This window comes from Prionailurus viverrinus, chromosome D1 (assembly GCF_022837055.1).
Source record: "Prionailurus viverrinus isolate Anna chromosome D1, UM_Priviv_1.0, whole genome shotgun sequence".
Taxonomy (NCBI): domain Eukaryota; kingdom Metazoa; phylum Chordata; class Mammalia; order Carnivora; family Felidae; genus Prionailurus; species Prionailurus viverrinus.
This window is the reverse complement of record NC_062570.1, coordinates 70,007,231-70,034,142: the sequence shown is the minus strand read 5'-3', so window position 1 is coordinate 70,034,142 and position 26,912 is coordinate 70,007,231. Positions and strand designations below refer to the sequence as shown.

The 26,912-nt window shown below is 37.0% G+C and overlaps 1 protein-coding gene across 5 annotated transcripts in view; it reads left to right on the top strand.

The window, feature by feature from the left end:
• Window positions 1-26,912, top strand: part of BTBD10 (BTB domain containing 10) — an 88,363-nt gene that overhangs the window by 1,188 nt on the left and 60,263 nt on the right. For 2 of the 5 annotated variants that reach the window (XM_047876926.1, XM_047876925.1), the window contains exon 2: window positions 26,235-26,390. The exons of the other annotated variants lie outside the window; for them this stretch is intronic. In XM_047876926.1, coding sequence (XP_047732882.1) covers window positions 26,290-26,390 — 101 coding nt within the window. In that variant the 5' untranslated portion in view covers window positions 26,235-26,289. The remainder of the gene's footprint in view (window positions 1-26,234; window positions 26,391-26,912) is intronic. 5 annotated transcript variants of the gene reach the window in all.

Below are 26,912 nucleotides of genomic sequence, written 5' to 3'. Positions count from 1 at the left end.
CGCAGCGACATCCTTAGGAGGGCGCATCACAATAGAGGATAGAGTGGCAAGGCAGTCTCCCTTTGGGTGAAGAGGAGTGAGACTCCAAAAATGTGCTGCGTGGTTTTCTGCTGTAACAGTATCACGTATGGTGAAGCTTTGTTTTCCCAAAACCTACACAGAAAAGCTGCCTATTTTTTCCTTTTTCAGATGCAAGTCCCGTAACACCCTTTTTCCTCCTTAATGGGGTGCTGGGACACGAGACATAATTTGGTAATTTGTTAGTGTGGGGGTAGTGTGACCATCTCTGGAGCCCGTGGATTTGGTACAGTAGTTGTCAGTACTTAGAGTCCATGTTAAAAAGTCGCTAGTCCACACTTGCTAAAGATAGAGCGTCACTTGCTCGGCTCTTTGTGCACTTAGCATATAAAGATTATTTAACTTTTTTTGGTCTTTTAGAGTCGTCATGCTTTTAATTTAAATGAATCTCAATGAAACAGCGCAGTATATTGGTTTTATTTGGACAGTTAGGCACCCCCACCCCCACTCCCCCCGCACACAAGGCTTTGATCAAGGCCTTTTAGAGAGGGAATTAGGGATAAATTTTGAATGAAATAGACCATAGAGATTGGAATAAGAAGTCTAATGAGGAATGCAACCATAAGGGCCAAAAAAAGTTTCTGTGCTAGAGAGCGCATCCAGGACTGAAGTCCAAGCCTTGAAAATGAGGACTGCAGTTGTCATTTGAATGTAAATTGAAAAGCGGTAGAAAATACTTGGGAAAGGACTTGATGGTTGTTAAGACTGTTTAAAAGAGTGTCAGGAGAATTACTTTTGAAGGTGTAAAGTGTTTTATAAATTTCCCTAACATTTCTCAGAGTTTATGATCTATCTGCTATTGTTATACACAAAGAGGAAGTAAGGGGGGATTCTGAAGCATGGAGTGTGGTAATAAACCATGGAATTAACATAGTGTTCAATCAGGAAAGCTTTCAGTAACTCAACAATGTTTTTGAGTTCTTTCACCTTTTTTCTCCCAAAAAAGCTTTCAGATGGGCTTTTTACTTCTATGTCACCCTTCCACCAGTCAGAATATTTTCTTTCTTACACTTTTTTTAAAGCCTAATGAAAAAATATTTTAAAATATTTTTTTAAATGTTTGTTTATTTTTGAGAGGAGAGAGAGAGCTCGAGTGAGAGCAGGGGAGGGGCAGAGGGAGAGGGAGACACAGAATCTGAAGCAGTCTCCAGGCTCTGAGCTGTCAGCACAGAGCTGGATGTGGGGCTAAACTCACAAACTGTGAGATCGTGACCTGAGCCAAAATTTTTTTTGTTATTAACTATTAAATTGCAAACCAGCAAGATCTGCTTTGTGTTTTTTTTTTTTACATTTAGGTGACATGGTAAAGTGTGAGAGTGATCTGGAAAATATGCACCTTTCATAGGAATACATTATGAATAGCAAACTCCTACGCCTTCAGGTACCAGGCAGATGAAAGTAACTGCACTAGAGGGTTTATGCTTCATCTTAGAGGGAATCTAGTTCTCAGGTCCACTTGTTTAGTGCCATACATGAATATGGGCCCAGTTTTCAGCCTTCTTAATAGAACACAGTATCTTTTGATTTTTGCTTGAACCCAAACCTGTCAGTAGTTGTAGCCTGCTTTCCAGTTTGGGACCTCTGTTATAGGTCAGAATAAGTAAAATTTACAACTGAAAAATAAAAAAGATTTAAAGCAAGTATCCCCATTAGTTTGGAATTTCAAACCTACGAAGATTTGGGGAAAATGTCAGGTCTGATTGAAAACAGGTAAGTTTAATAGCCAAACTTAATAACTTTTAAGTACAGTAGGGCAAATGGAACTGGTACTTATTAACATTTTAACTATGGAAACAACTGAAGAAGAAACTTCTCAGTATTTATGGTTTAATGACTCAGGGTTCTTTTTTCTTTTTAAATATAATTTATTGTCCAGTTAGCTCACATACAGTGTATACAGTGTGCTGTTGGCTTGGGGAGTAGATTCCCATGATTCATCGCTCACATACAACACCCTGTGCTCGTCCCAACAAGTGCCTTCCTCAATGCCCATCACCCATTTTCCCCCCTCCCCCCATCAACCCTCCGTTTTTTCTCTGTATTTAAAACTCTCTTAGGCTTTGCCTCCCTTTCTATTTGAAACTATTTTTTTCACCTTCCCTTCCCCCATGGTCTTCTGTTAAGTTTCCCCGATTCTACATATGAGTGAAAACATATGATATGTGTCTTCTCTGACTTATTTCACTTAGCATTAATACCCTCCAGTTCCATCCACGTTGTTGCAAATGGCAAGATTTCATTCTTTCTCATTGCCAGCTAGTATTCCATTGTATATATAAACCACTTCTTTATTCATCAGTTGATGGACATTTGGGCTCTTTCCGTAATTCAGCTGTTGTCAGCGCTACTATAAACATTGGAGTACATGTGCCCATGTGAATCAGCACTCCTGTATCCTTTGGATAAATTCCTAGTAGTGCTACTTCTGGGTCGTAGGGGAATTCTATCTTTAATTTTTTGAGGAACCTCCACACTTTTTCAGAGCAGCTGCACAAGTTTGCATTCCCACCAGTAGTGCAAGAGGGTTCCCGTTTCTCTGCATCCTCGCCAACATCTGTAGTTTCCTGAATTGTTATTTAGCCACTCTGGTCGGCCTGAGGTGGTATCTCAGTGTGGTTTTGATGTGTATGTCCCTGATGATGAGTGATGGTGAGCATCTTTTCCTGTTTCTGTTAGCCATCTGGATGTCTTTTTTGGGAAAATGTCTATTCATGTTTTCTGACCATTTCTACACTGGATTGTTTTTCAGGTGTTGACTTTGTTAAGTTTTTTATACTTTGGATACTAACCCTTTATTTGATACGTCATTGGCAAATATCTTCTCCCATTCTGTCAGTTGCCTTTTACTTTTGTTGATTGTTTCCTTTGCTCTGCAGAAGTTTTTTATCTTGGCGAGGTCCCAATAGTTCATTTTTGCTTTTATTTCCCTTGCTTTCAGAGATGTGTCGAGTAAAAAGTTGCTGTGGCTGAGGTCAAAGAGGTTGTTGCCTGTTTTCTCCTCTAGGGTTTTGATGGTTTCTTGTCTCACATTTAGGTCTTTCATCCATTTTGAGTTTTTTTTTGTATATGGTGTAAAAGAGTGGTCCAGTTTCATTCTTCTGTATGAGAGAGACTGTCTTTTTTCCATTTGGATATTCTTTCCTTCTTTGTCAGAGATTAGTTGGCCATACATTTGTGGGTCCAGTTCTGGGTTCCCTATTCTATTCATTGTTTTATATGTCTGTTTTTGTGCCAGTACCATACTGTCTTGATGATTACAGCTTGGTAGTACAGGCTAAAGTCTGGGATGGTAATGCCTCCTGCTTTGGTTTTCTTTTTCAACATTACTTTGGCTATTTGGGGTCTTCTGTGGTTCCATACAAATTTTAGGATTATTTGTTCTAGCTCTGAGAAGAATGCGGGTGCAATTTTGATTGGGATTGCATTGAATGTGTAGATTGCTTTGGGTAGTATTGACATTTTTTTTTTTTTTTAATTTTTTTTTTCAACGTTTATTTATTTTTGGGACAGAGAGAGACAGAGCATGAACGAGCAAGGGGCAGAGAGAGAGGGAGACACAGAATCGGAAACAGGCTCCAGGCTCTGAGCCATCAGCCCAGAGCCTGACGCGGGGCTCAAACTCACAGACCGCAAGATCGTGACCTGGCTGAAGTCGGACGCTTAACCGACTGCGCCACCCAGGCGCCCCTAGTATTGACATTTTAACAATATTTGTTCTTCCAGTCCATGAGCATGGAATGTTTTTCCTTTTCTTTGTGTCTTTCATAAGCTTTCTATAGTTTTCATAAGTGTCTTTCATAAGTTTTCTATAGTTTTCAGCATACAGATCTTTTACATCTTTGATTAGGTTTATTCCTAGGTATTTTATGGTTCTTGGTGCAATTGTAAATGGGGCCGATTTCTTGATTTCTCTTTTTGTCGCTTCATTATTGGTGTATAGAAATGCAACCAATTTTATACATTGATATAATCCTGTACATTGATTTCATATCCTGCGACTTTGCTGAATTCATGTATCAGTTCTAGCTGCTTTTTGGTGGAGTCTTTCGGGTTTTCCATGTAAAGTATCATGTAATGACTCACACTCTGAGCAAAGCTGATTTATAGGTATCTTGTAAGGAAATTGGTTTATTGAGAGGCCCTTTAGTGTACTTGTAATTAATACGTGAAGTTAAATTCAGAGGACCCTCTGTAACTCATCTATGGTTTTGAATGTTTATTGGTTGCTCTGCCATCTCACATTGTCTTCTCAGTCATTGACTTTTACTGGAAGCAGTATTGGTTCCTTGGATTCTGTTCCTGGCAGATGGGGTGAGGAGAAGGTGCATAGATAGAAATGGGATGGGGAGAGTGTGATGTGAAGCAGGCATTCATGTTCCTCTTCTTTACGTTGTACATTAAAAAACTGATTTAACTAGTTTTTCTTGTAAGAATAGGTACTTTGACAAAACACAGTGCATTATACATTGTAGAGCTTGGTGATATTTGTAGGATTGAACCCCGTGGATTAAAGCACATTTGCCCATTAGTATGAAATACTTTAATCACATAATCTGATTCATATTTAGTTGGGCTGAAGGGAATGGAAGTTTAGAGGTCAGACCAAGAAGAAAAGTGGACCTTAGGCACATTGAAGGCAAGGTGGAGGGTCTTTGATGGCTGTAAGGGTGAGAGAGGAGGCTAGGTAAGGGAGAGAATTTTGAAAAGGAAGATAAAATGGTGAAGTACCCTTTTGTCTACTGTGTAGTTTTACGAAGTTTTACTAAATTTATCATAACGCCTACAAAGACTACAGAGAATATTGTTTTGTTTTTTTTTTTATGAGGACTACTTTGGTAGCTTGAAGACTTGATTTTCTACCTTTTAGCTCAGTCTTCTCAAATCGGACTAGTCTACTATCTCTTCATCAGTCCCTCCTCCTCTCTCTAGTATAGGAAGTAAAACAGGCGCTGTGTAATATGTTTGTTTGTGAGGTGTTGCTGTTTGAGAGTTTTAAAAACATTCTGAAGAATCTGTTGTATATTTGTGGAGATTATGTTTGAAGGGGGAAACATTTTCTGCTTCCTGTTTTTCTGCCATGACTTGTAAAGTAGGAAGTTCTCTTTTGTAAGTAGCTTTCCTCCTTTTTTCTATCTCCTGAGCTGTCTTCCCAAGAAAGCATTAGGTGAAGCTAGAAGGGATTGAGTATGTTTTTGCTCAGTGCCTTTTGGTTCTGTTTTTGGAGCTCCCAATTCTTAGGAGGTACATTTTCTGCTTGTGTGTATGGTAGATTTATCTGAGCAGGCTGGGGCCTGAGGAGGGAAAAAGAAATGGAAAGCTACAGATCTAAGTAAGCTTAATTTATGTTTGAAGTAATAGGAAGCTTTTTTGGCAACTGGTTTTGGCTGTATTTTTATCTTTGTCTGACTCCTGTATTTTGTTTCTTTGTTGGTTATGAACCCACAGTAAGGGGGGAAGAGGTAGTTATTGGTGTTCATTAAGGGAGGAAGAACTGTTTAATAATTTTTTCTCCTTTTGGATAGAGTGTTTATTAGGGTTCAAGTTAACATTGCATTTCTTCTACTGTGGCTTGCTCTGGTTTACTTTGGCATCCTTGAATCACACTTCCTTGCTAAGCAGGTAGCAATCTAAAGCACAGAGATGGAAGACAAGCAATCAGAATTCAGAGATCCTCCCTGAGAGAGGATCAAGAGGTTAGTAAATGTTAGCGGTAGATGATGGGAATACAGTGAGCTGAGTACTTGAAACAGCCCAAACTTGAACATAAACGAATAAAGATTTTATGTAGAATATGTGATCTGATGTCACAGTAGATTGCTGAAGATCAGTAAGATGTTAAAAGATATCTTTGCCATTCAAAGCATCTTTCATTGCCTTTAATTAATAGTTTATATTTTTCTGATTGAAAATGTAAAATATCTGGGACTTGGTGCTTACTTTTATCTTTAATTAGTTGAAATGAGTTATCTATTAATATTTTTGGTCACAAATTGAAATTAACATTTAGTATTTGGCTGAGGATGACAGTCTCATAGTGAATCACTGATTGAAGTACTTTATTAGAAACTATGCATAACACTTTTCTGAGGCCATTTTAATTATAATCCTACTTTTCTGCTTGTACTACTCTACTTGGGATCATTTAGATCTGTGTTTAAACACAGATGTTAGCTCTATGAGGTTACTTAACCTCTACGAGCCTTTGTTTCCTCACATGAAAGGTGGAACTAGAACACAATTGTCATGAGTTTAAGAATGAAATAAAATAAACTTATGTAAAAGTGCTATGTAAATAGTAAAGTGACTATCACTTGTTAGTACGTTTTTCTGTGTTTATGCTTCAAAAATAGCACACATCCATCAAGGTAAATTTACATCTAGCTATCTCTCTTGGGTGGAAACAAGTTCAAATGGCTGTTTACAGCTTTGCTATATGGCTCTTCCACTAGAAATTATAAAGGTGTTTTTTTTGTTGTTGTTTTTTATTCTAGTCAGCACTGAACAATAGGAAGCTCTTTTTCTTGCTTTTCGTGTAGGCATCCATTGACTGATGTCTGGAATTCTATGTAATTTGAATGCCAGATGGAATATAGTAGAGTGAGATGGTTTGGCAATTTAAAAATCATTTATTTGGAATGTCTGGGTGGCTTAGTCGGTCAAGCATCTGTCTCTTGATTTCGGCTCAGGTCATGATCTCAGGGTCAAGAGATCTAGCCCCACATCTGGCTCTGTGCTGGGTGTGGAGTCTGCTTAAGATTCTCTCCCTCTGTCTCTCGGCCCGTGTCCCATTTGTGCTCTCTCACTCTCTCTCAAAAAAAAAAAAAAAAAAAAAAAATTAAAAAAATAATCTGTTAGGATACTGTTATCTACTTCTAAAAAAATAAAATCATTTTTACCAATTTGGATTGTTTCCCTTTTGTTTCTTTGATGGTCATTGCTATAGCAGATGAGTAGAAAATTATTCTACATTTTCTATTTGTAGACTACATTAAATCTCACCTTAAAAATAAGTTTTAGGGGGCGCCTGGGTGGCGCAGTCGGTTAAGCGTCCGACTTCAGCCAGGTCACGATCTCGCGGTCCGTGAGTTCGAGCCCCGCGTCGGGCTCTGGGCTGATGGCTCAGAGCCTGGAGCCTGTTTCCAATTCTGTGTCTCCCTCTCTCTCTGCCCCTCGCCCGTTCATGCTCTGTCTCTCTCTGTCCCCAAAATAAATAAACGTTGAAAAAAAAAAAATTTAAAAAAAAAAAAATTAAAAAAAAAAAATAATAAGTTTTAGGGGCGCCTGGGTGGCTCAGTCGGTTAAGCGTCCGACTTCAGCTCGGGTCACGATCTCACGGTCCGTGAGTTCGAGCCCCGCGTCGGGCTCTGGGCTGATGGCTCAGAGCCTGGAGTCTGCTTCCAATTCTGTGTCTCCCTCTCTCTCTGCCTGTCTCCTGTTCGTGCTCTCTCTCTCTCTCTCTCTCTCTCTCAAAAATAAATAAACATTTTAAAAAAATTAAAAAAAATAATTTTAAAGCTCAGAAACCTCAGAATCTCAATCTGAGATCTTAGATACAAAATTGTACAACAAAGTATTTTGATAATTTTCTTATTCTTGAATGATCATACAAATAGTGCTGAATTATTTTAAAGTTAATTATTTCATTCAGAGCAGCGTGCTTTATACAATGCAGGATTGAATTTGATTTTTCTCACATTTGGAGAGCAAACAACACACTCTGCTCAGCCCTTTTGGTTCCTCATTTGTTAATTGAGACTTTTCTTCAAGACGTTCCTGTAAGATGGCAATTGTGGGGCACTGTTGTTTCCTTCTTATTGAGTAGTCCACATTGTCTGAGTTTCTCTTTTAAAAGTGAATGCTGAGTTATTAGTGGTGAAATTATAAAACCATAATGCTGAAAGTACTTGAAATCATTAATACTCTGATTTTTGGAAGAATAAATTGAAGTGCAGAATAAATCCTCTTACTTGATTTTGATAAAAGTTATTGGCTGGTAGTGGGAAAGCTGAGACTAGAATACAGATCTGCAGGTCTCCTGATTCTGAGTGATTTATTTCAGTTATCTCCCTAGTGGGTTGCATGTACTTCTGGAAGTGTATGAGAAACTTGTTTGTTGTGCCATTTGAAAGAAAAAATAGAACTTCCATTTATATATACTTTACTCAGTCCCTTTTTTTATTTCCATTTTGTGTTTATGTAGTGTATTTATAATACTAGAAAGCAGTATATATGCATTATTTATATATACATGTATGCATATGTTGCTGTTAAATTAGTTGAACTCATAACATTAAGAAAGGGGTAAAAGTGTCATTTTAGAAGAAAAGTGGGGTGACATCTTTCATTGCTTTCATTTGTCATTCATTAGTGACTGATATTTAACAGTAGTCTTGAACACTTGTTGGTTTTGAAATTGTTTAAAAAAATTTTTTTTTTTCAACGTTTATTTATTTTTGGGACAGAGAGAGACAGAGCATGAACGGGGGAGGGGCAGAGAGAGAGGGAGACACAGAATTGGAAACAGGCTCCAGGCTCTGAGCCATCAGCCCAGAGCCCGACGCGGGGCTCGAACTCACGGAGCGCGAGATCGTGACCTGGCTGAAGTCGGACGCTTAACCGACTGTGCCACCCAGGTGCCCCAAGTTTTGAAATTGTTTTACAATGAGCACTTTGAAAAATTACTTATAAAAGTATATTTTTGGAAGTAATTTCTTTTCGACCAAAAAAGTATAATGCAGTGCATGCAATTTGGGACATTTAGCAAAGAGCAAGGAAGAAAATAGCACTGAAATCCCATGACCCAAAGATTATGGCTTCCAGAGTCTGTCGGTCAGTCTGTCTGCCTCTGTCTTTTTACACACACACACACACATCTATTCTGTATGTAATGACTTAAAAATTTTAAGACATTAAAAGAAAATTTGAATAATATAACAGATATGTAATTAGATTTAAAAATTAACATTTCTTCCCTCCTGCTTCCTTTCCCCTTCCTCTTATCATAAATGCTTTGATAAACAATATTTGTTAGGATAAAATTTTAAAAGGGTTCTTGTGTCAAAGTGTATGATACCCTACAGGTTTTACAATTTATATTCCCACAAGCTTGAGTAGCCATCTTCTCTATACTTAAGCCATCACTGTTCACTGTTTGTCATTAAACCAGCCAGCAAACCTTTGACGATTTGATGGGTTAAACATCTCAGATTTAACTTGGGTTTCTTATATTACTAGTGAGGTTGAATATTTCTTCTTTTCCTCTTTTTGGCCACTCATATTCTTTTTGTAAATTGCTAGTTCATGAACTTTGCCCATTTTTCCATCATAGTATTCAGGTACTTTAATATGGATATGTAAATATTCTCTATATATTTAAGATTTTAATTTTTTATTTTGTATGTAAAATCTTTTATAGTTTTCTTTGAGTTTTATGTAGTCTAACCAATCCTTCTTGAAGCCTGTGTGCCATCCTAAATCTGATCCCTGATGAAGTTTTTACTAGTTTTTATTGAGAATATTAGCTTAAATTGGCTGGCAGCACATTCCTGTTTCTCATACTAGCAGTCTTTGGCTTGATGGTTTGTTTTTTTTTTTTTCTTTCTGAGATTTGGAAAGGCTTAGATACCCCTTCTTTATTCTGAGTCAGATAATTATTCACTTATATTTTCTCCTTGATTTTGTTGTGATTTTATGTTGTACTTTGAAATTTTTAATGTGAAATTTGGAAAGGATCTTCTGCTCAAATAGGTAAGCAGTTAATTTTTTTTAGAACCTGTCTATCTAACCTTGAATCTGTTTGTAATCCAGCTATCTAACTCTTACTGATTTGAAATGCTACCACTAGCACTTTTTATTTTCTGGGAATAGCATTTTAATTGGTTGTGTATTAAATTTGAGAGACAGTGTATATATATAGTATGTTGGAAAAAACACTGAATTTGACTGTAACGGTATGTATCTGTGTCCTAGCTTATTTATTAGCTATATGACATTAGGCAAATAACATAATCCCTTTAAGCCTAAGCCAGTTTCTCAATTTTTTAGAAAGGCATCACCTTACAGTAGAAGACATCTCTTGTGTCTTATAGGATTGATATGTGGATTAGCATAGATAATATATGTGGAAATCCAACCTGTTATCCAAGGTTTCCTGAATTAGATGCATCTAGCCCCTGTACCTCCGTCCTACTTGAAAAATCTCAGTAAATACTTTGCTGTAGTTCACTTAATGCTGAAACATATTTAAGCTACCACTAGTCTGGTAAACTTCCCAAATGAGGATAGCTTCACCTTTTTCTTCAAGAACCCATTTTGATATGTCTTGGTCATTGCTTACTATTCTAGATGGAGGTATTTAATAGGACTGGAATGCATTTGAGTGACATGGCAGTCCTTTTCATTGCTACTAAATCTGCACTTACATTTATAATGTGCATCTACTGTTTATTTAAACAAAACCGAAGAAACAAGTGTTGCAATTTAGAACATGCTAATAGTAGGCCTTTTATTTACTTAGAGTATATAAATTAACACAGTGTTCAACTATCAAAACTATATTAAAAGAATACTCAAAAATCTTGCTTACATCTGTATTGCTTTCACCCCATTCCCATCTACCCATTCCCTGTAGGTAACCATTTCTATTAGTGTCTTGTTTATCCTTCTAGAGTTCTTTTTGCAAAAATAAATACATGTATATTTGTATTTATGTATAGATATATGTATATATTTAATTTGTTCAGAAAAAGAAACAAACTGTATCCTACTTGTTCTTCACTTTTTTCCCCCCCATCTAATAATATATCTTGGATATGATCCATAATTGTACATGGGATCTCCCTTATTCTTTTTTTATAGATGCATAGTAGTTCATTCTGTCGATGTACTGGTTTATTCATTTAGCCTCTTTTTTTTTTTTTTCATTTTTTTTTTCATTTTTTTTTCATTTAGCCTCTTTTGACGCACATTCAGATTGTTTTCAGTTTCATGCCGTTACAAATAATGCCACAGTGAATATATTTTGAATATTTTGTTTAGTATTTGTGGAGTTGTATCTTTAGGCTAGATTTTTACAAGTGGGACTGGTAAACATTTGTATAATTTAGATATTATAAAATTTTTCTCCATGGGGGCTATATTGTTTGTTTTTCATTAGCAGTGTATGAGAATGTAGAGAATATCTGTTTCTCCTCAGTCTTACCAACACAGTTTATGGTCAGAATTGGAGATATTATTTTGCATTTCTCTTATGAGTTAGGTTGAACATACTTTAATAGATTGAAGGCCATTTGCCTTTATTTTTCTGATAATTTCCCATGTCTTTTGAACATTCTCTATTTTTTGTGGGGGAGAGCTGTGGGTTTTTTTCTCTTTTTAAAGAGCTTTTTATATAGTGAAAAGTATTTTTTAAGTTTTGTTATTTCTGCTGCTTTTTGTAGTGCAATGGTGTTTATTTTTATGTAGTTAAATAAGAAAGGCTTTACCTTCTTCCAGATTATAAAGGAAATCACCTATTTTTTTTCTAGTATATGTATGATTTCAGTTTTTATAATAGCTGATCCATTTGGAGTTTATCCTAGTATTTGTGAGGTACGTGTTCAATTTTATGTTTTCCCAGATGTTATTTATCCATTTGTCCCAATACCACTTATTAGTGTCTGTCTTTTCCTCAAGTGATTTGAGAAACCACTTCTTTATCATATATAAAATTTCATCATGTTTTAGGGATCTATTTCTGGACCTTTTATTCTGTTCTGTTGTTTTGTCTGTCTATTCATATACCAGTATCACAGACTTTTAGTTTTTGTAATAAGGCTCAATGACCTCTGAATATAAGAAAGTAATTTTATTATTTGTTAAAATTTTTTTTAACGTTTATTTTTGAGAGAGGAAGAGAGAGCTCAAGCCAGGGAGGGGCGGGGGGGCGGGGACTGAGGATCGGAAGCAGCCTCTGCTGTCAGCACGGAGCCTAACCTGGGGCTTGAGCTCACAAACAGCAAGATCATAACCCAAAGTCAGATATTTAACCGACTGAGCCACCCAGGCGCCCCGAAAATAATTTTTATTTTATTTATAAGTAGAACATTACCTGTAATATTAAGATACAAAGATATGTATAGTGTGTGTGTGCAAGTAATTTGTCTCAAGGCAAATTTTAGATTCCTTAAAATGAAGCATTTAGAGGAGAAAACTATTTTGGTGGGGGAGGCTCTGATATTCTGCCTCTAATTGTGCTGGCATATATGATAGTTACTAGCCACATACCGCTTTTTAAATTTAGATTAATTAAAATGGAAAATTAAAAATTTCCTCAGTTGTACATTCTAAGTGCTTAATAGCCACATATGGCTAGTTGCTACTTTTTGTACAGTGTAGACATAAGCCATTTTCATTAAAACATGAAGTTCTGTTGGGTAGCACAACAGTCCAGAACTTGAATATACTTATGGCCTTTTCTGGCCTATTGAGTTGATGGCAGATAAACAAGCAAAAATCTGAAAGGAATAGAAGGTAGTAGGGATAATGAACAGGGCAAAATGGAACAGTATAATAAAGGTTATATGAAGGAAATATATGACTTATTTAAAAAAAGTCTCAGAAGAAAAAAAATATTTTTTAAAGGGTCATGGAGGAAAAAAGAAAACAAGAGTCTTTGTTTAAACGGTGCTTGTTCTTAGGAGTTGAATGTAATCTCCTTTGATTTAGGCACTTCATCAGCTTATTGGAGATTTGCCTATATTAAATTTTATGTCAAGGTGATTTGTTCAATTAAGATGTTTCCAGTTTTGAATGCAATGCTATTTGGTCATACAAGAAAAGGAAAAATAGGGACATATGAACAGAAAACAAAACTTAAAATTTTTTTAGAATATTAAAAAACTCCTAGGTCTTTTGTGAGTTTTAAGAATTTAGCACTATAAACAGCATCTAGTTCTTTACAAATGCTATCCATGTAATGCAGGTACTTAGAAAATGCTTAAGATGTGGAAAGATTTTCAAACATTCATTGATCTGTTTAAGATGGGATAAAACAAATAAACATTTCTTGAAGTGTTAGTGCCTTGACTAAGAAGTCAGCAAAATTTGAATAGAAATTCTATGGGGCGCCTGGGTGGCTCTTGAGCATCCGGCTTCGGCTCAGGTTTTTTGGTTTTTCAGGTTTTCGCCTCACAGTTTGTGAGTTTGAGCCCTGCATTGGGTTCTGCGCTCACAGCTCAGAGCCTGGAGCCTGTTTCAGATTCTGTGTCTCTCTCTCTGTCTCTCTGCTCCTCCCCTGCTCACATGCTATCTCTTCTCTCTCAAAAATAAATATTAAAAAAAAAATTAAAAAAAAAATTCTCAGTTTTTAAGAGTCTCTTATGCTTTGATGGGGGGTGGGAGGGAGGGGAGGGTGGGTGATGGGTATTGAGGAGGGCACCTTTTGGGATGAGCACTGGGTGTTGTATGGAAACCAATTTGACAATAAATTTCATATATTGAAAAAAAAATTCTATAGAAGTTGTAAAATCAATTACCTCAAAGATTTTATCTCCAAGTAGCCTCTGGAAGATCAGGGGCTGAATGTGAGTTGGCATTGGAAATTTTACATTTTGGTGGATTAAATAAGGAGGCCTTTTAAATAGCGAAAGAACTTTACTTTTAATGGAAATTCCATGCAATTTTATTAAATCTGTGAATATCTCTAGCGGTTAGCAAAACGCCTGAAGAAATGTTAAGTACCTAATGAATACATTTTGAATGAAAGCATAAATCATTTAAATTTGATATCATGGAACTAGTTACACAAAAGTTAGTCAGACATAATCTAGTATAAAAATAACCTGAATAAACTTCTTAACTTTATTCACTTGCCTTACTTTAACTGTAGCCAATCCGAGAAGGACAAGCCTTGACAATTGAAAGGGCTTCCTTCTGTGAAATTGACCCACAGCTTTAAGGAATATTTTGGGGAAACTTAAGGGTCATTTGATAATATTATTTAAAATGTTTTCAGGGCTATTTCCTATACTTTCCCTCCTTTGACCCCACTTTTCTTAGTGTATATTTCCCGAGAGCAAGTATTGGCAATAAAAATTGAATTGTTAAAATTTTTGCTCATTTGAGGGTAGGATTCACACGATTGGTGCTCTTTACCATAACTAAAACATGGGTATAATTATATGATACTATTCTTTTTTTAATACAAGCAACTAAGTTAAAGACTGTCCAAAAATCTTCATAATTTATATTTCCCCTTTACTAATAGATTGTGTTAAATGAAATTTCTTTCATCTTAATGTTAAAACATTTTGTAAAAGCTTATATATCAGTTGTACTAAGCTGTGGGGACACACTTGAATCATACTTTCTTCTTGTCCTTAAGGATCTTACAGTTTAATACAAGACACGTGGCAGAAACATTCTACCAGTGCATAATGATGGGGCTTAGCACATGCTACCCCAAAATGTGGTACCTTGGCATATCGATTACTTTAAGCTGAGGGAATGTGAGAAATGGCATGTGTAGGATGGACTTTCTGACCTGTCCCTAAAGCAAGTCAAAAAACCCTCATGAGAGGTATCTTCCTTTATCCAGAGGAAAGGATTATTCTTCTCTCTGAAGATGAAGGGATACAGAGAAGAATCTGAGGAACAGGCAGTTTGCTACACTTATCTCATACTCTGTCCTGTTCTATCTTTCCACAACTTTCCACTCTTCATCACATAAGAACTAAATAAGAACCCTCAGATTAATAATTTCTTCAGGTTTTCATTTCTTTATGAATGCTCCAGTGTCATATAAAATTTATATTAAACAAATCTGTATGCTTTTCTTCTGTTAATCTGTCTTTTGTTACAGGGGTTTCAGTTGAGAACTTCCAAGGGTAGAGGAAAAAGATGTTTTCCTCTTCTATAATATGTATTGACATATTGTAGAAGCAATCAGAAACAAACAAACAAAAACTACACTTAAGCAAGTAAAATTAAACAGGGAAGATAATTTCTGTAACAGAACCACCTCCAAATACTTTATTGTAGATAATGCTGTATTATGCAAACAGCATGTGTTATATTCAAATACTATAAGGAATATAGTGAAAAGTCTCATTCCAGCCTTTCTGCAGAGGCAACTTTGTCATAAGTTTTATGTGATATTTATAATGATTTTAAAAACATATGCATGCATGGGTATATATATTTTATTTTATTTATTTATTTATTTTGAACTCACAACCCGAAGATCAAGAGTCACATGCTCTACTGACTGAAACAGCTAGACACATCGTGTTTGGTTTGCATATGTATTTTTATTTTTTAATTTAATTAAATTTTTTATTTTTTTAAGTTTATTTTTATTTATTTTGAAAGAGAGAGAGCAAGTGGGGGAGGGCAGAGAGAGGGAGAATCCCAAGCCCCATTGTGGGGCTCAAACTCACAAACTGTGAGATCATGACTTGAGCTGAAGTCAAGAGGCAGATGTTTAACCAACTGAGCCACTCAGGTACCCCTGCATATGAATTTTTAAAACATACTGAGGTACATAATGCACATCTGTACCTTGCTTTTTAGTGTAGCAATGTATCTTGGAATATTTTCCTTATTAGTATATATATTATCTATCTCATTTTTACTGATTGCATGATATTATGCACAGTTTTAACCAGTTTGTTTTTGATGAACATTTAGATTGGTTTCAGGTTTTTGCTGTGACAAATGTGTGAAGTCAAGGAGAGAAAATAGATGTATGCTTTTTGTGTGTATGTGTATGTTAGTATAGTGGTATGTATAATTAGAACAAGGGCTGAGCAGAATCTTAAGCTTTTAGTGTAATACATAGGTAGAATATATTGGATAATATGGCAGACAGACTCTGAGGTAGTTCCTCTGATCCCTGCTTGCTGGTGTTCATGCCCTTTAGTGTGAGCAGAATTTGTGATTTCCTTTTAGCCAGAAGAATATGTTAAGGGTAATGAGATGTTCCCTAGTTATAAAACTCCATTTTGCCAGCATGTTTGCTATCTCTCCATCATTAGTTTTGAATCCTACTACTATGAGGAAATGAACTATTACAATCACAGTAAGCTTGGAAGTGGATCCTTCTCTAGTTGAGCCTCCAAATAAGGATCTGGTCATGGTTGACACCTTCATTGTGGCCTTGCAGAGGACCCAGCTAAACTCTGCCAGATTCCTGACCAGCAGAAACTGAGAAAATAATATGTGTATTGTAAACCATTGGGTGGGTTTATGGTAATTTGTTATGTAGCAGGGGACTTTTATCTCCAAAAGAGAGAATTTTAAAATTTTAAGCTTCTGGGATACAGCAAGAATGCTATGATAAAAATAACTGAAGGAGTTTTTGCTGAGGTTAGAAACAAGGATGGTTGGTTTGTTCTTCCATGCATTAAAATTTATGGGTAAGCTAACAGTGAAATAATTGTTTTCATCTAAGTACTATAGGAATGACATAAGGTTTTGATTTAGATGCTAAAAGTGTTATCAACAGTTATGTCTAAAGTGCGTGGTTTTTTGATGACCCTGAAAAGTCTAAGGTATTTTTGATGTTAAGTAGAACAGGGAGGGTCAGTTCCCTGGAGAAATAAAGATAATTGAAAGTGAGTAGAAATCCTATCCCTCCCTAATCATTCATTCCCTGCTCCTGTGTTGTGATTATTTTAGCGTTTTTTTTGTGTGTTTTTTTTTGAACCGGGACATGGATGATACCCGTTTCATCTTTTTATTCCAACCATCTAGCACATTATAGGTGCTCATTAATTGTTGAGCAACTTCCTAGGAATTCTCATTTTCTGTTATCTCAAAAGGCAACTAGAAAGTCATGAATGAGCTAATGAAATATACAAAATTTGCATTCAGTAGTCTATTAGAGAAAGTCAGCAATGTGCCCAGCACTGTGTTACTATATAAGGTTTCCTGACTCATATTTTTTTAAAGTTTATTTATTTATTTTGAGAGAGAGAGCAAGCGCATGTGCTTGAGCAGGGGATGGGCAGAGAGGGAGAGAGAATGCCAAGCAGGCTTCTTGCTGTCAGTGCAGAGCCTGACTCAGGGCTCAGACTCATGAACTGTGAGATCATGACCTGAGGCAAAATCAGGAGTCAGAGGCTTAGCTGACTGAGCCACCCAGGTGCTCCCTGACTCATCTATTTTTTATAACAATTTGATTGGAAGTTATAGGTAATAGAGAAAATAATGGTAATGAGAATTATGTTATTTTTTCACATTTAAGGAAATTGAGGACTTGGAGGTTAAGAAGCTTCTACAAAGTCGTATGACTAGTTGTTCTGATTCCAAAATCTTTTTGTCTTAGTCACTTAGTATTGTGGCAGAAGTAGAAAGGTTCCCACCGGTTTTCATTATCAAAAATTATGTGTGTCGTTATGGCAGTGAGCAGTGGGAAGATAGCTATAAGTATCCTTGATGGTAATGGGGACAATATGATTTAGGTTTTTTGATTAAAACTTGGTTTAAATATGTCATGCTGATATGCTTGATAATTATAAGTATTAAACATCTATGCTAATTTTTTCACTTTTTGAATTTCTTTGTAAATTTACATCCAACAAAATTCTCTTTCTGGTGTACAGGTCTTATGAATTTTGACAAAGGCATACAGTTGCATAACTACCACCACCGCAATCCAGATATAGAATAGTTCCATCACCCCCCCCCCCCCCCCCCCCCAAATTAACTTGTGCTGTCCCTGTGTAGTTCCCCAAGCCCTGGGGGGAACAGGCTCTGGCTGTTCTGTTCTATATCCCTGTCTTCTCAAGAATGTTATAGAAATGGAATCGTCTGGTATGGAACCTTTGAGTCTGGTTTCTTTAGCTTACCATAACACTTTTGAGATTCCATTTTGTTGAGTGTATCAGTAGTAACTCTAATTACTTACATGGTGTATTGTTAGATGCTTTCCCACCTGTGTTTACAGATAACATCCAGTCTTTGTTTCTCTATAGTCTATGGATTGGATAATTTCTACTGATCTGTTTTCAAGTTCCCTTATTTTTTTCCTCATCTGTGTGCTGTTTTGCCCATCTAATGAAATTTTCATTTTAGTTATTCTTTCCAGCTACAGCTGAAGTTTTCATTTTTTGATAATTTTCATTTCTTTATTGAGAATCCCTTTCTGCCATTCATCAAGACTACCTTCTTATTGTAGTTCTTTGAATATATTCCTTTAATTGTTTAAATATGTGGTTTGAAGTCATTCACTAAATCCTATATCTGGGCCTACCTGGAGTCACTTTCTATTGATTGCTGTTTTACTTTCTTATTTCTTTGCATCGCATAATTTTTGGCAGAAACCAGGGTATTGATTATAATGTTCTTATGAGTATTGTTGTTTTGTTCTAGTGGACCATTAAGTTGCCTGGACTCAATCGTAAACATTGTTTCCCAAGCAGTGTATACCATCTGATATCTGTGCTTAGTTCTTCTTCCAGCTACTTGGTTTTTAGTATGGTCTCCTGGGGAGTGAGTGGAGGAAAGTGCTCCCGCCACCTGTGTAATTTGGTGATCAGCCAAAAATTTGGGCCTAGATTACATTCACATTTTGGAGCTCACCCTCCCTGTACTTCCTCTACTTTTGGATATTCCCTTTTAATTTCTAGCTTCTCTGGCTCTGGTGGTTTCTGTCCTCTGACACTCTTAAGCCAATAAGGGTTTCAGCTTTCTGTTGCTTGGGCTGTGTATGGTTGGGCCTGCACTCAGTTTAAAAAGCATCAAACTCCTAGATCTTAGGCCGTGCAGCTTTCAAGGGTAAATTCCTCTGTAGTCTACCACAGAGGGCCTGGAGTCTCTCCTCCATGCATGTGTAATTTAGCCTAGTAGAATTTATGTTTAGATTTTGGGTCATACCTCTGTGTGGTTCTTTCACTTCCAGTATGTCTGACTTAAATTTCCAGCTGCACTTCTAGTTCTGAACTGTTTTCTCTACTACTTTGAGCTGTGTGGCTGGCTGGTTTCCTTCACCATATTTCTAGGGGATTGGGAAGGGCATTCAGCATAAGAACTTCATCTGAACACAAAATTCTGTTGCCTTTCAGAATGTGCTTTTCTTTCACTACTTTATGCTTTGGGATATTTGCCAGTGCTTTTAAACAGTAGTTTTAAAAATATTTTATCCAGGTTTACAGGGGGCCTGGGTGGCTCAATTGGTTAGGCGTCTGAATTCGGCTCATGTCACCATCTCACGCTTTGTGGGTTTGAGCCCCACGTCGGGCTCTGTGCTGACAGCTCAGAGCCTGGAGCCTGCTTCGGATTCTGTGTCTCCCCCTTTCTCTGCCCCTCCCCTGCTTGGACTCTCTCTCTCTCTCTCTCTCTCAAAAATAAACATTAAAAAAGTATTTTATTGAGGCTTAAATCATTGTTATCTGTGGGAGGCTCACATGATTGCTTAATTTGGCTGCCTGTACAGGTTTCTTTTCACCCCTCTGGTTTACTTTTCTTTTAAAAGTTGCTTCTGGGGCATCTGGATGGCTCAGTCAGTTAAGTGTTGACTCTTGATCTCAGCTCAGGTCATGATCTCAGGGTTCCTGAGATTGAACCCCATGTTGGGCTCTGTGCTGACAGCGCAGAGCCGGCTTGGGATTCTCTCTCTCCCTCTCTTTGCCCCTCCCTGCCTCTCAAAATAAATAAACTTTTAAAAAGTTGCTCTCACCTGTTGTTTTTATTATTTTTTAAGTTTATTTATTTTGAGAAAGAGCAGAAGGGACAGGGAGAGGGAGAGAGAGAATCCCATCAGGCTCCACACTGTCAGTGCTGAGCCGGACAGGGGGCTCAAACTCACAAAGTGTGAGACCATGACCTGAGCTGAAATCAAAAGTCTGAGGCTTAACGGACTGAGCCAGCCAGGCAACCCCCTCCTCCCAGCCTGTTCTTTTTCTTTCACAGTTATCTGTAGCAGTATTCATTCTCTCCAGCCTCTCCAATTATTGATGTAGTTAAAATATCCTCTGGATACTTGCCTTTCTTTGCAGCCAAAGGCAGTCTTGTCTTGTCTCTTCGGGCTGGTATCACTGTGTGATTTTATTCTTTTCATTGTTTTTCCTCTTACTTATCAGGTCTTTCTCTCCAGTAACCACCACACTTGAATTACTTTGTTTGCAAAGTTTGAGAGATAAAAACAATTTTCCGTTAATAGAAAAGTTCTCATATAATGACACTATTCAGAATGAGATCCCAGTAGGATGAACAAAGCCACAAGATGGCTGAAGTTTAAAAAAAGACATCTGCTGGCTGTAGGGAACAAATGTTATGAATTTCTGTATACCTAGCTTAGTATGTTAGAAAGAACATGGGCTTGGGACACCTGAGTGGCCCAGTTGATTACGCATGGACCCTTGATTTTGACTCAGGTCACGATCTGGTTGGTGAGTTTGAGCCCGCGTTGGGCTCTGCACTGGCAGAAGCCTGCTTGAGATGCCCTCTCCCTCTCTCTGCCCCTGCCCTTCTTGTGCATGTGCCCTCCCTCCATCTCTCTCTCTCTCAAAAAAAAAACAAAAAAAACAAAAAAAAAAAAGAACATGGGCTTTCTGTTAGACTGGGATTCTAATGTTAGCTCTAAGATCTTTTCATCTATAAAACATGATTATAATATTAGCTTGTTTTGAGCTTTAAATAGGAGAAAATTAAACTTCCTAGCCCACTGATACATAACATAGGACAGAATAAATTCTCCATGTACTATCCTTTTTTCAAAAAAAAAAAAAAACTTTTCTATGGATCATTGCCGTTAATTAATACCACCTGGAAATAGTATCCCAAAGACCACTTATTTATGTTATTATAATCTTGAAGATTCTGTTCCCCCACACCCCCTTTTTAAATAGTAATATCCAAGAGAAGAGAAGTAATTGAATTGCCTTTTTCCTAGTTGACTTTTGACAGACAGTCTCCTGAATGCATGTCTCTAGCCAATTGGCCTAGTTGTTCCTCCCTCTGCACAGATTATATCTAAATTATTTAGAATTTAGATTATTTCTTGTCATAGGCTCTGGGTCTGGAGTTTTCTCTTGTCCAGCAAGAGAGTGGACGCAAAATTGAAATGCAAGAGAGGCTAATGTCTGGGAGGAGACAGGAGCCCCTAGTATGGGTCCTTGCTCTGACCCTTGCTCCATTTTTATTAGGATCAGAATGGGCGTGCACAAGGATACAGTGAAACCGTGGACATTAACTCATGGGCGTGGGGAAAAGAGGTTCTGAAGATATGCAGTGTTAGGGGTTTGGGTCAGTACAAAACAAAATTCTGGTGCTGGGCGGGAGGTTGTATACAGCAGACAGGAGGCGCCACCTCTGTTTACCTAAACTGGCCAAGAGGACAAGAAAGACGAAGCATGCTACCTCAGGGTCAACAAGGCACCTTTCTTTTGCTAATTAGTTCCACTCAGGGCAACTTCTGCTGGCTGTTTTCCATAGTCCTGTTTACCTGTTTACCTATTTTGGTCCTTCCTTCTCGTGAAAGCAGCTTTCTGCTATTTTACTAAGTTGGGTGGCATTTCAGCCCTGAACACCTAATCTTGTTTACCTCATTTTTGATGCTTTCATCCTGAGGCTTTTCTATTCCTGTATCTTTGTCCTGTACTGGGAGCCTATGCCCTGTTTACCTAATCTTGTTTACCCAAACTTGGGTGTGTTCATCCTGTGGCTTTCTAACTCTTTATGCCTTGTTAACCCATCAGTGCAGTCTCAGGGAATTCCTGAGTTTATTCCCCACAATTTCTGTCATGCCTAAAAAAAGCAATAACTGTGACATGTTTTCTAAGAACTTTGTTTCTAGTAGTCCAGTAATTATGTTTTTGATGATTACAAGATCCATACAATAATAAACTTTAGTTTGCCTGTATGAAGTATACACTGAGGAGCCAAAACTCCTCTATGTTAAAGGATCTTTTTATGGTAAGGAGTTTAGATCAGGACATGGAGAGTCATTAAAAGTTCTTAGATAATTTTGATTACAGTGCAGCTAGTATAGACTGAATGGTGATAAAGAGGTCAACCAAAATCCTTAACTGGTACATGTTAAGGATTCAGTTGAAGGCAGCAGCCTTACAAATGAAAAGGGAGAGGAGTCAAAATTTTGAAGTAGACTTGATGTTGGGAAATGAGAAGTCAAGGATGACTTCGGAGTTCTTGAGTTAGTGAATAGAGATGACATTAGCTGATGTGGGAGGCCAAGATAGAGCCTGGCATTGTTGAATTTGGGGTGCTTATTGAAGAATTCATATAGAGATAATGAAAACAGTGTATGTAGTATGTAAAACCTGGTGTTCTCAAGGGTTTGGTCCTCATGGTTTTTTTTGTCCGCTGTCTCCCTGGACTCAGCAAATGAAGATGGAATCCTAAAGAACACCCAAGTTTTAATGGAGATGAAGAATTGGGGTAATGGTGTAAGAACTATGCAGGTAGGAGAGAGACACAGGAGTAAGTGGTATGTGGAGCCATCAACTGAGGCTTTTTTCCTTTACTAGGGTGAGATTTGGAGCACAGGAACAATGCCCAACTTGATTTAGCATCTTATAAATAGCTTGGCGTATCATATTTGGTGTTCAGTAAGTCCTTGAATGAATGAATGAATGAAATGAAATAAAGTATGTCACTATGATGCAGAGATTAAAATAGAAGAGATTATTACACATTTCAAACTAGTATATGTGTGTCATTTACCTTTTATCTATTTGTAGTCTTGTTTATAGCTTATTGATAACATTTGAAAGTATGCCAGCACATGTAGGCAAACACAGGCATATTTTTTCCAGATATCACAGTTTGAATTTCCCTTGTTTTTTGCCTGTTAGTAGTCTTGACTATTGGGAGTAAGGATTGGGAAGAAATCTTTCACATGGTGATACCTAAGGTTTATTGACAAATGTAAATATGATTTTTCAGTTGACCTTTTTGATAACTTTCATCTGAAATTCTTTACTTTCTTGTGTCTGGCTGTAAAATACATGCTTATTAATTTTCATAGATTGATTAGTAAGACCTACTGGTATTTCCCATCTGCTACCTACATGCTACCCACTGTAAAATGTTGGAAAATGTAGATCTGAATTTGCCTTATGTATTCTTTGAGGTTCTGTTTTTTAGTCACTTTCTCTATCATTCTTCCCCCAGTGGACATCTTTGGGTATCCAGAGGGGTGTGTCTTATAGTTAAACGTCAGGAGGAGATAAAACGCTCTTGTAAAGAAATGTTAATGCCTGAAATAGCTTATTGGAAGACCTCTAAAGTAAGGAAAAAATTCTAAATCTCATTCTACACAACCTACTAAGCCTCTCTACGTCTTTATTTTTCCTTTTTATTTTTCTCGATACTCGTTACCACCTTTTTCTGACTTTTTCCTTTGTCTGATTTGTTCTTTCTTACCCTTCTCTTCTGCCTCATCTTTCCTGTACAGATAAGTAGATACAATATCAAATTGAAGTTTAAAGAGTTTCTTTTTTAGTAAATACATTTTTATAATTAAAAACTGAAGTGAGATTGAAATTTTTTTTTCAAAATAATTTTATAGTTTTTATGTTCCTCTGATATCTGATTGATTTTTAATTATTCACTGATCCTTAAAGAAACAGGTTTCCTTTTCCAGGAGCATTCAGCATATGAACTGTGTGGCATTTACTTAGCAATTTGAATTAGCCATTGTACAATTCTCTGACTTTGCGTTTTCTATTATTTTTTTAAGTTTATTTAAGTAATCTCTACACCCAGTGTGGGGCTTGAACTCACAACCCTGAGATCAAGAGTTCTGACTGAGCCAGCCAGGTGCCCTCCTTTTCTGGTATTTTAATTTCACTCCTTGGTCTACCTACTTTTTTACATATTTATTACATTAAAGTGTCCACTTATTGTAAGATTTCAATTGTTTTTGTTTTTGTTTTTGTTTTTGTTTTTTTTTTTAAATTTTTTTAACGTTTATTTATTTTTGAGACAGAGAGAGACAGAGCATGAACAGGGGAGGGTCAGAGAGAGGGAGACACAGAATCCGAAACAGGCTCCAGGCTGTGAGCTGACAGCACAGAGCCCGACGCGGGGCTCGAACTCACAGACCACGAGATCATGACCTGAGCTGAAGTCGGCCGCTCAACCGACTGAGCCACCCAGGCGCCCCTGTTTTTGAAAAGAAAGTATTAATTAACTATGAAGAAAAAATTATCAAATAGCAAAAACAGTTTCTCTAAAGTGGAAATCTATATTTTTTAACCTTTTATTTTTTTGTAAATTTTTTTTTTCAACGTTTATTTATTTTTTTGGGGGACAGAGAGAGACAGAGCATGAACGGGGGAGGGGCAGAGAGAGAGGGAGACACAGAATCGGAAACAGGCTCCAGGCTCTGAGCCATCAGCCCAGAGCCTGACGCGGGGCTCGAACTCACGGACCGTGAGATCGTGACCTGGCTGAAGTCGGACGCTTAACCGACTGCGCCACCTAGGCGCCCCTAACCTTTTATTTTTTATGTAAGTAATTCTTTTTTATGAGCTCTGAGGTAGATTCAAAATTTGAATGAATCTACCTTCGGCATTTTTTATGAGATTGTACTGGAATTTTTAAAAAATTTTTTCTTTTTTAATCTTTATTTTTGAGAGAGAGGGAGGGAGGGACGGGTGGACAGAGAGAGAGACACACACACAGAATGTGAAGCAGGCTCCAGGCTCTGAGCTGTCAGCACAGAGCCTGATGCGGGGCTTGAACTCACGAACTGCGAGATCATGACCTGAGCTGAAGTCGGACGCTTAACCGACTGAGCCAACCAAGCCACCCCTATTGTATTGGAATTTTTTATAAAAGTAAGGTATAGTATTTTTCCAAATCTGGATTCCTTTTGATGTTTATGTACAACTCCCCTCACTTCCCTCTATCAAATCCATCTTGGAAAAGTGCATAGGAAGCATGTAGGAGTGGGTGTCAGGAAACCTCTGTTCTGGTCCAAATTCTTTAACTTTGTTCTGGATTGTCTAACCTCATTTAGTTGTGTGTGTGTGTGGTTTGTTTGTTTGTTTGTTTGTTTGTTTTTAAATTTTTTTTTTTTTCAACGTTTATTTATTTTTGGGACAGAGAGAGACAGAGCATGAACGGGGGAGGGGCAGAGAGAGAGGGAGACACAGAGTCGGAAACAGGCTCCAGGCTCTGAGCCATCAGCCCAGAGCCTGACGCGGGGCTCGAACTCACGGACCGCGAGATCGTGACCTGGCTGAAGTCGGACGCTTAACCGACTGCGCCACCCAGGCGCCCCTGTTTGTTTGTTTTTGATGTTTGGAGACTCTGAAAGTCAAATTTGATTATATCCAAACAAAATACTCCTGCTTGAACATTTATGAAGATCAAGACTTCATTCCATATAATCAATTCTCATTATTCTTTATAATCCTGCCATTTACCGACATTGTGACCTTTGGCAAAGTTACTAAACTACTGAGACCATTTTCTATTCCGTTTATGATAATAATGCCCACCTTGTAAGGTAAAGGTTAAATTGGATAGTGAATATACTTTAAAGTACTTAGCTCAGGTGTTCTATAAAGCTCTTGTTAATTTTCTTATAATTTAATGACTTTAGTAGAAAAAACAGTCACAAGTCTCGCATGTGAAAAGGCGTGAAATGTATGAATCACATCAATACTGTATTTTTGTGGTAATTACAATGTAAGGAAACATCACGGTGTTTACATACTTTTATTTTAGAGCCCACACTAAATTTCTACAGGGGCTCTTAAAGAAATAACAGCTTTGTTATTTGGTTTTACTAGATGCTTTGTTAAGCATCTTAAAACTTTTAGTAATTAAGAAATGTATTCCAGGTGAAATTTTGTCCAAAAGAATCATTTTGTGGAATTGCTTTCCTTTTTTTGGTTCTATATTAATGTTTGGAAACTTGAGGTACCCAGAAGGCAGTTAAGTGTATTTGCTAAGTATAAATAACACACTGTTAAACTGTTGCATAGGGGTAAGCAGATTTAATAGACGAATCAGATGAAAAGTACCTAAAAAGACTTACGGTGTTTGTTTTAATCCCATTTGTGGCAGTTTGTATGTCTGATATTTTATAATCCTGTTCATCACTTTAAAAATCTGTCACAGTAGTGTGAGAAAGCATGTAAAATTGTTGACTATTTTATTCTGCGTGGACCAGATTTAAAGGTCAACACTACTCTTTCACGTAGGTTATGGGTGCTACATATGCTTTCAGAGCAGTAGTGTGAGGAAGCTTGAAGTGGGATGGCAGGACGGCCTCATCCTTATGACAGTAACTCCAGTGATCCAGAGAATTGGGATCGGAAATTGCATAGTAGACCTCGTAAACTTTATAAACATTCAAGGTAGGTAGAAAATATGTATTTCACATATCAAAGTTCTGATAAAATTGACCTTTATAAAGAACCAAACTTCATTTGGTTGTGGCAAGTCCTGCAGGGGTTGGGGGCTGGTTTACAAAGAATTATGTTTGCATTCCTCCTTAAAAACTTGTACAGAAGCATTTCTTTCTTTTTAATTTTCTTATATTTGTATTTATAATTTTCTTATATTTGTATTTATTTGAATTTTTGTTTCTAAGTAATGTTAAAATCTCCTTAGTGATCCTGTGAATAAATGCTATAATTAATTTAACTGTGAACCCTGGCAAGACAGGTTAGTTCTTTGTATTTAAAACTCTCTAGTTGAAATTTATTTTGTGTTCTAAGTATATTGCCTGTGTAGATTATATATAATAATTTACAGGCTGTGTCATATTTTCTTGTCATCTCGATACTAATGGGAAAATCAGTCTTTCTGCAATGACTCTACAGGTTCATTTAAAGTTTGATGCATTGAATGAAATTTATTTCAAAAATTTCAGCCCA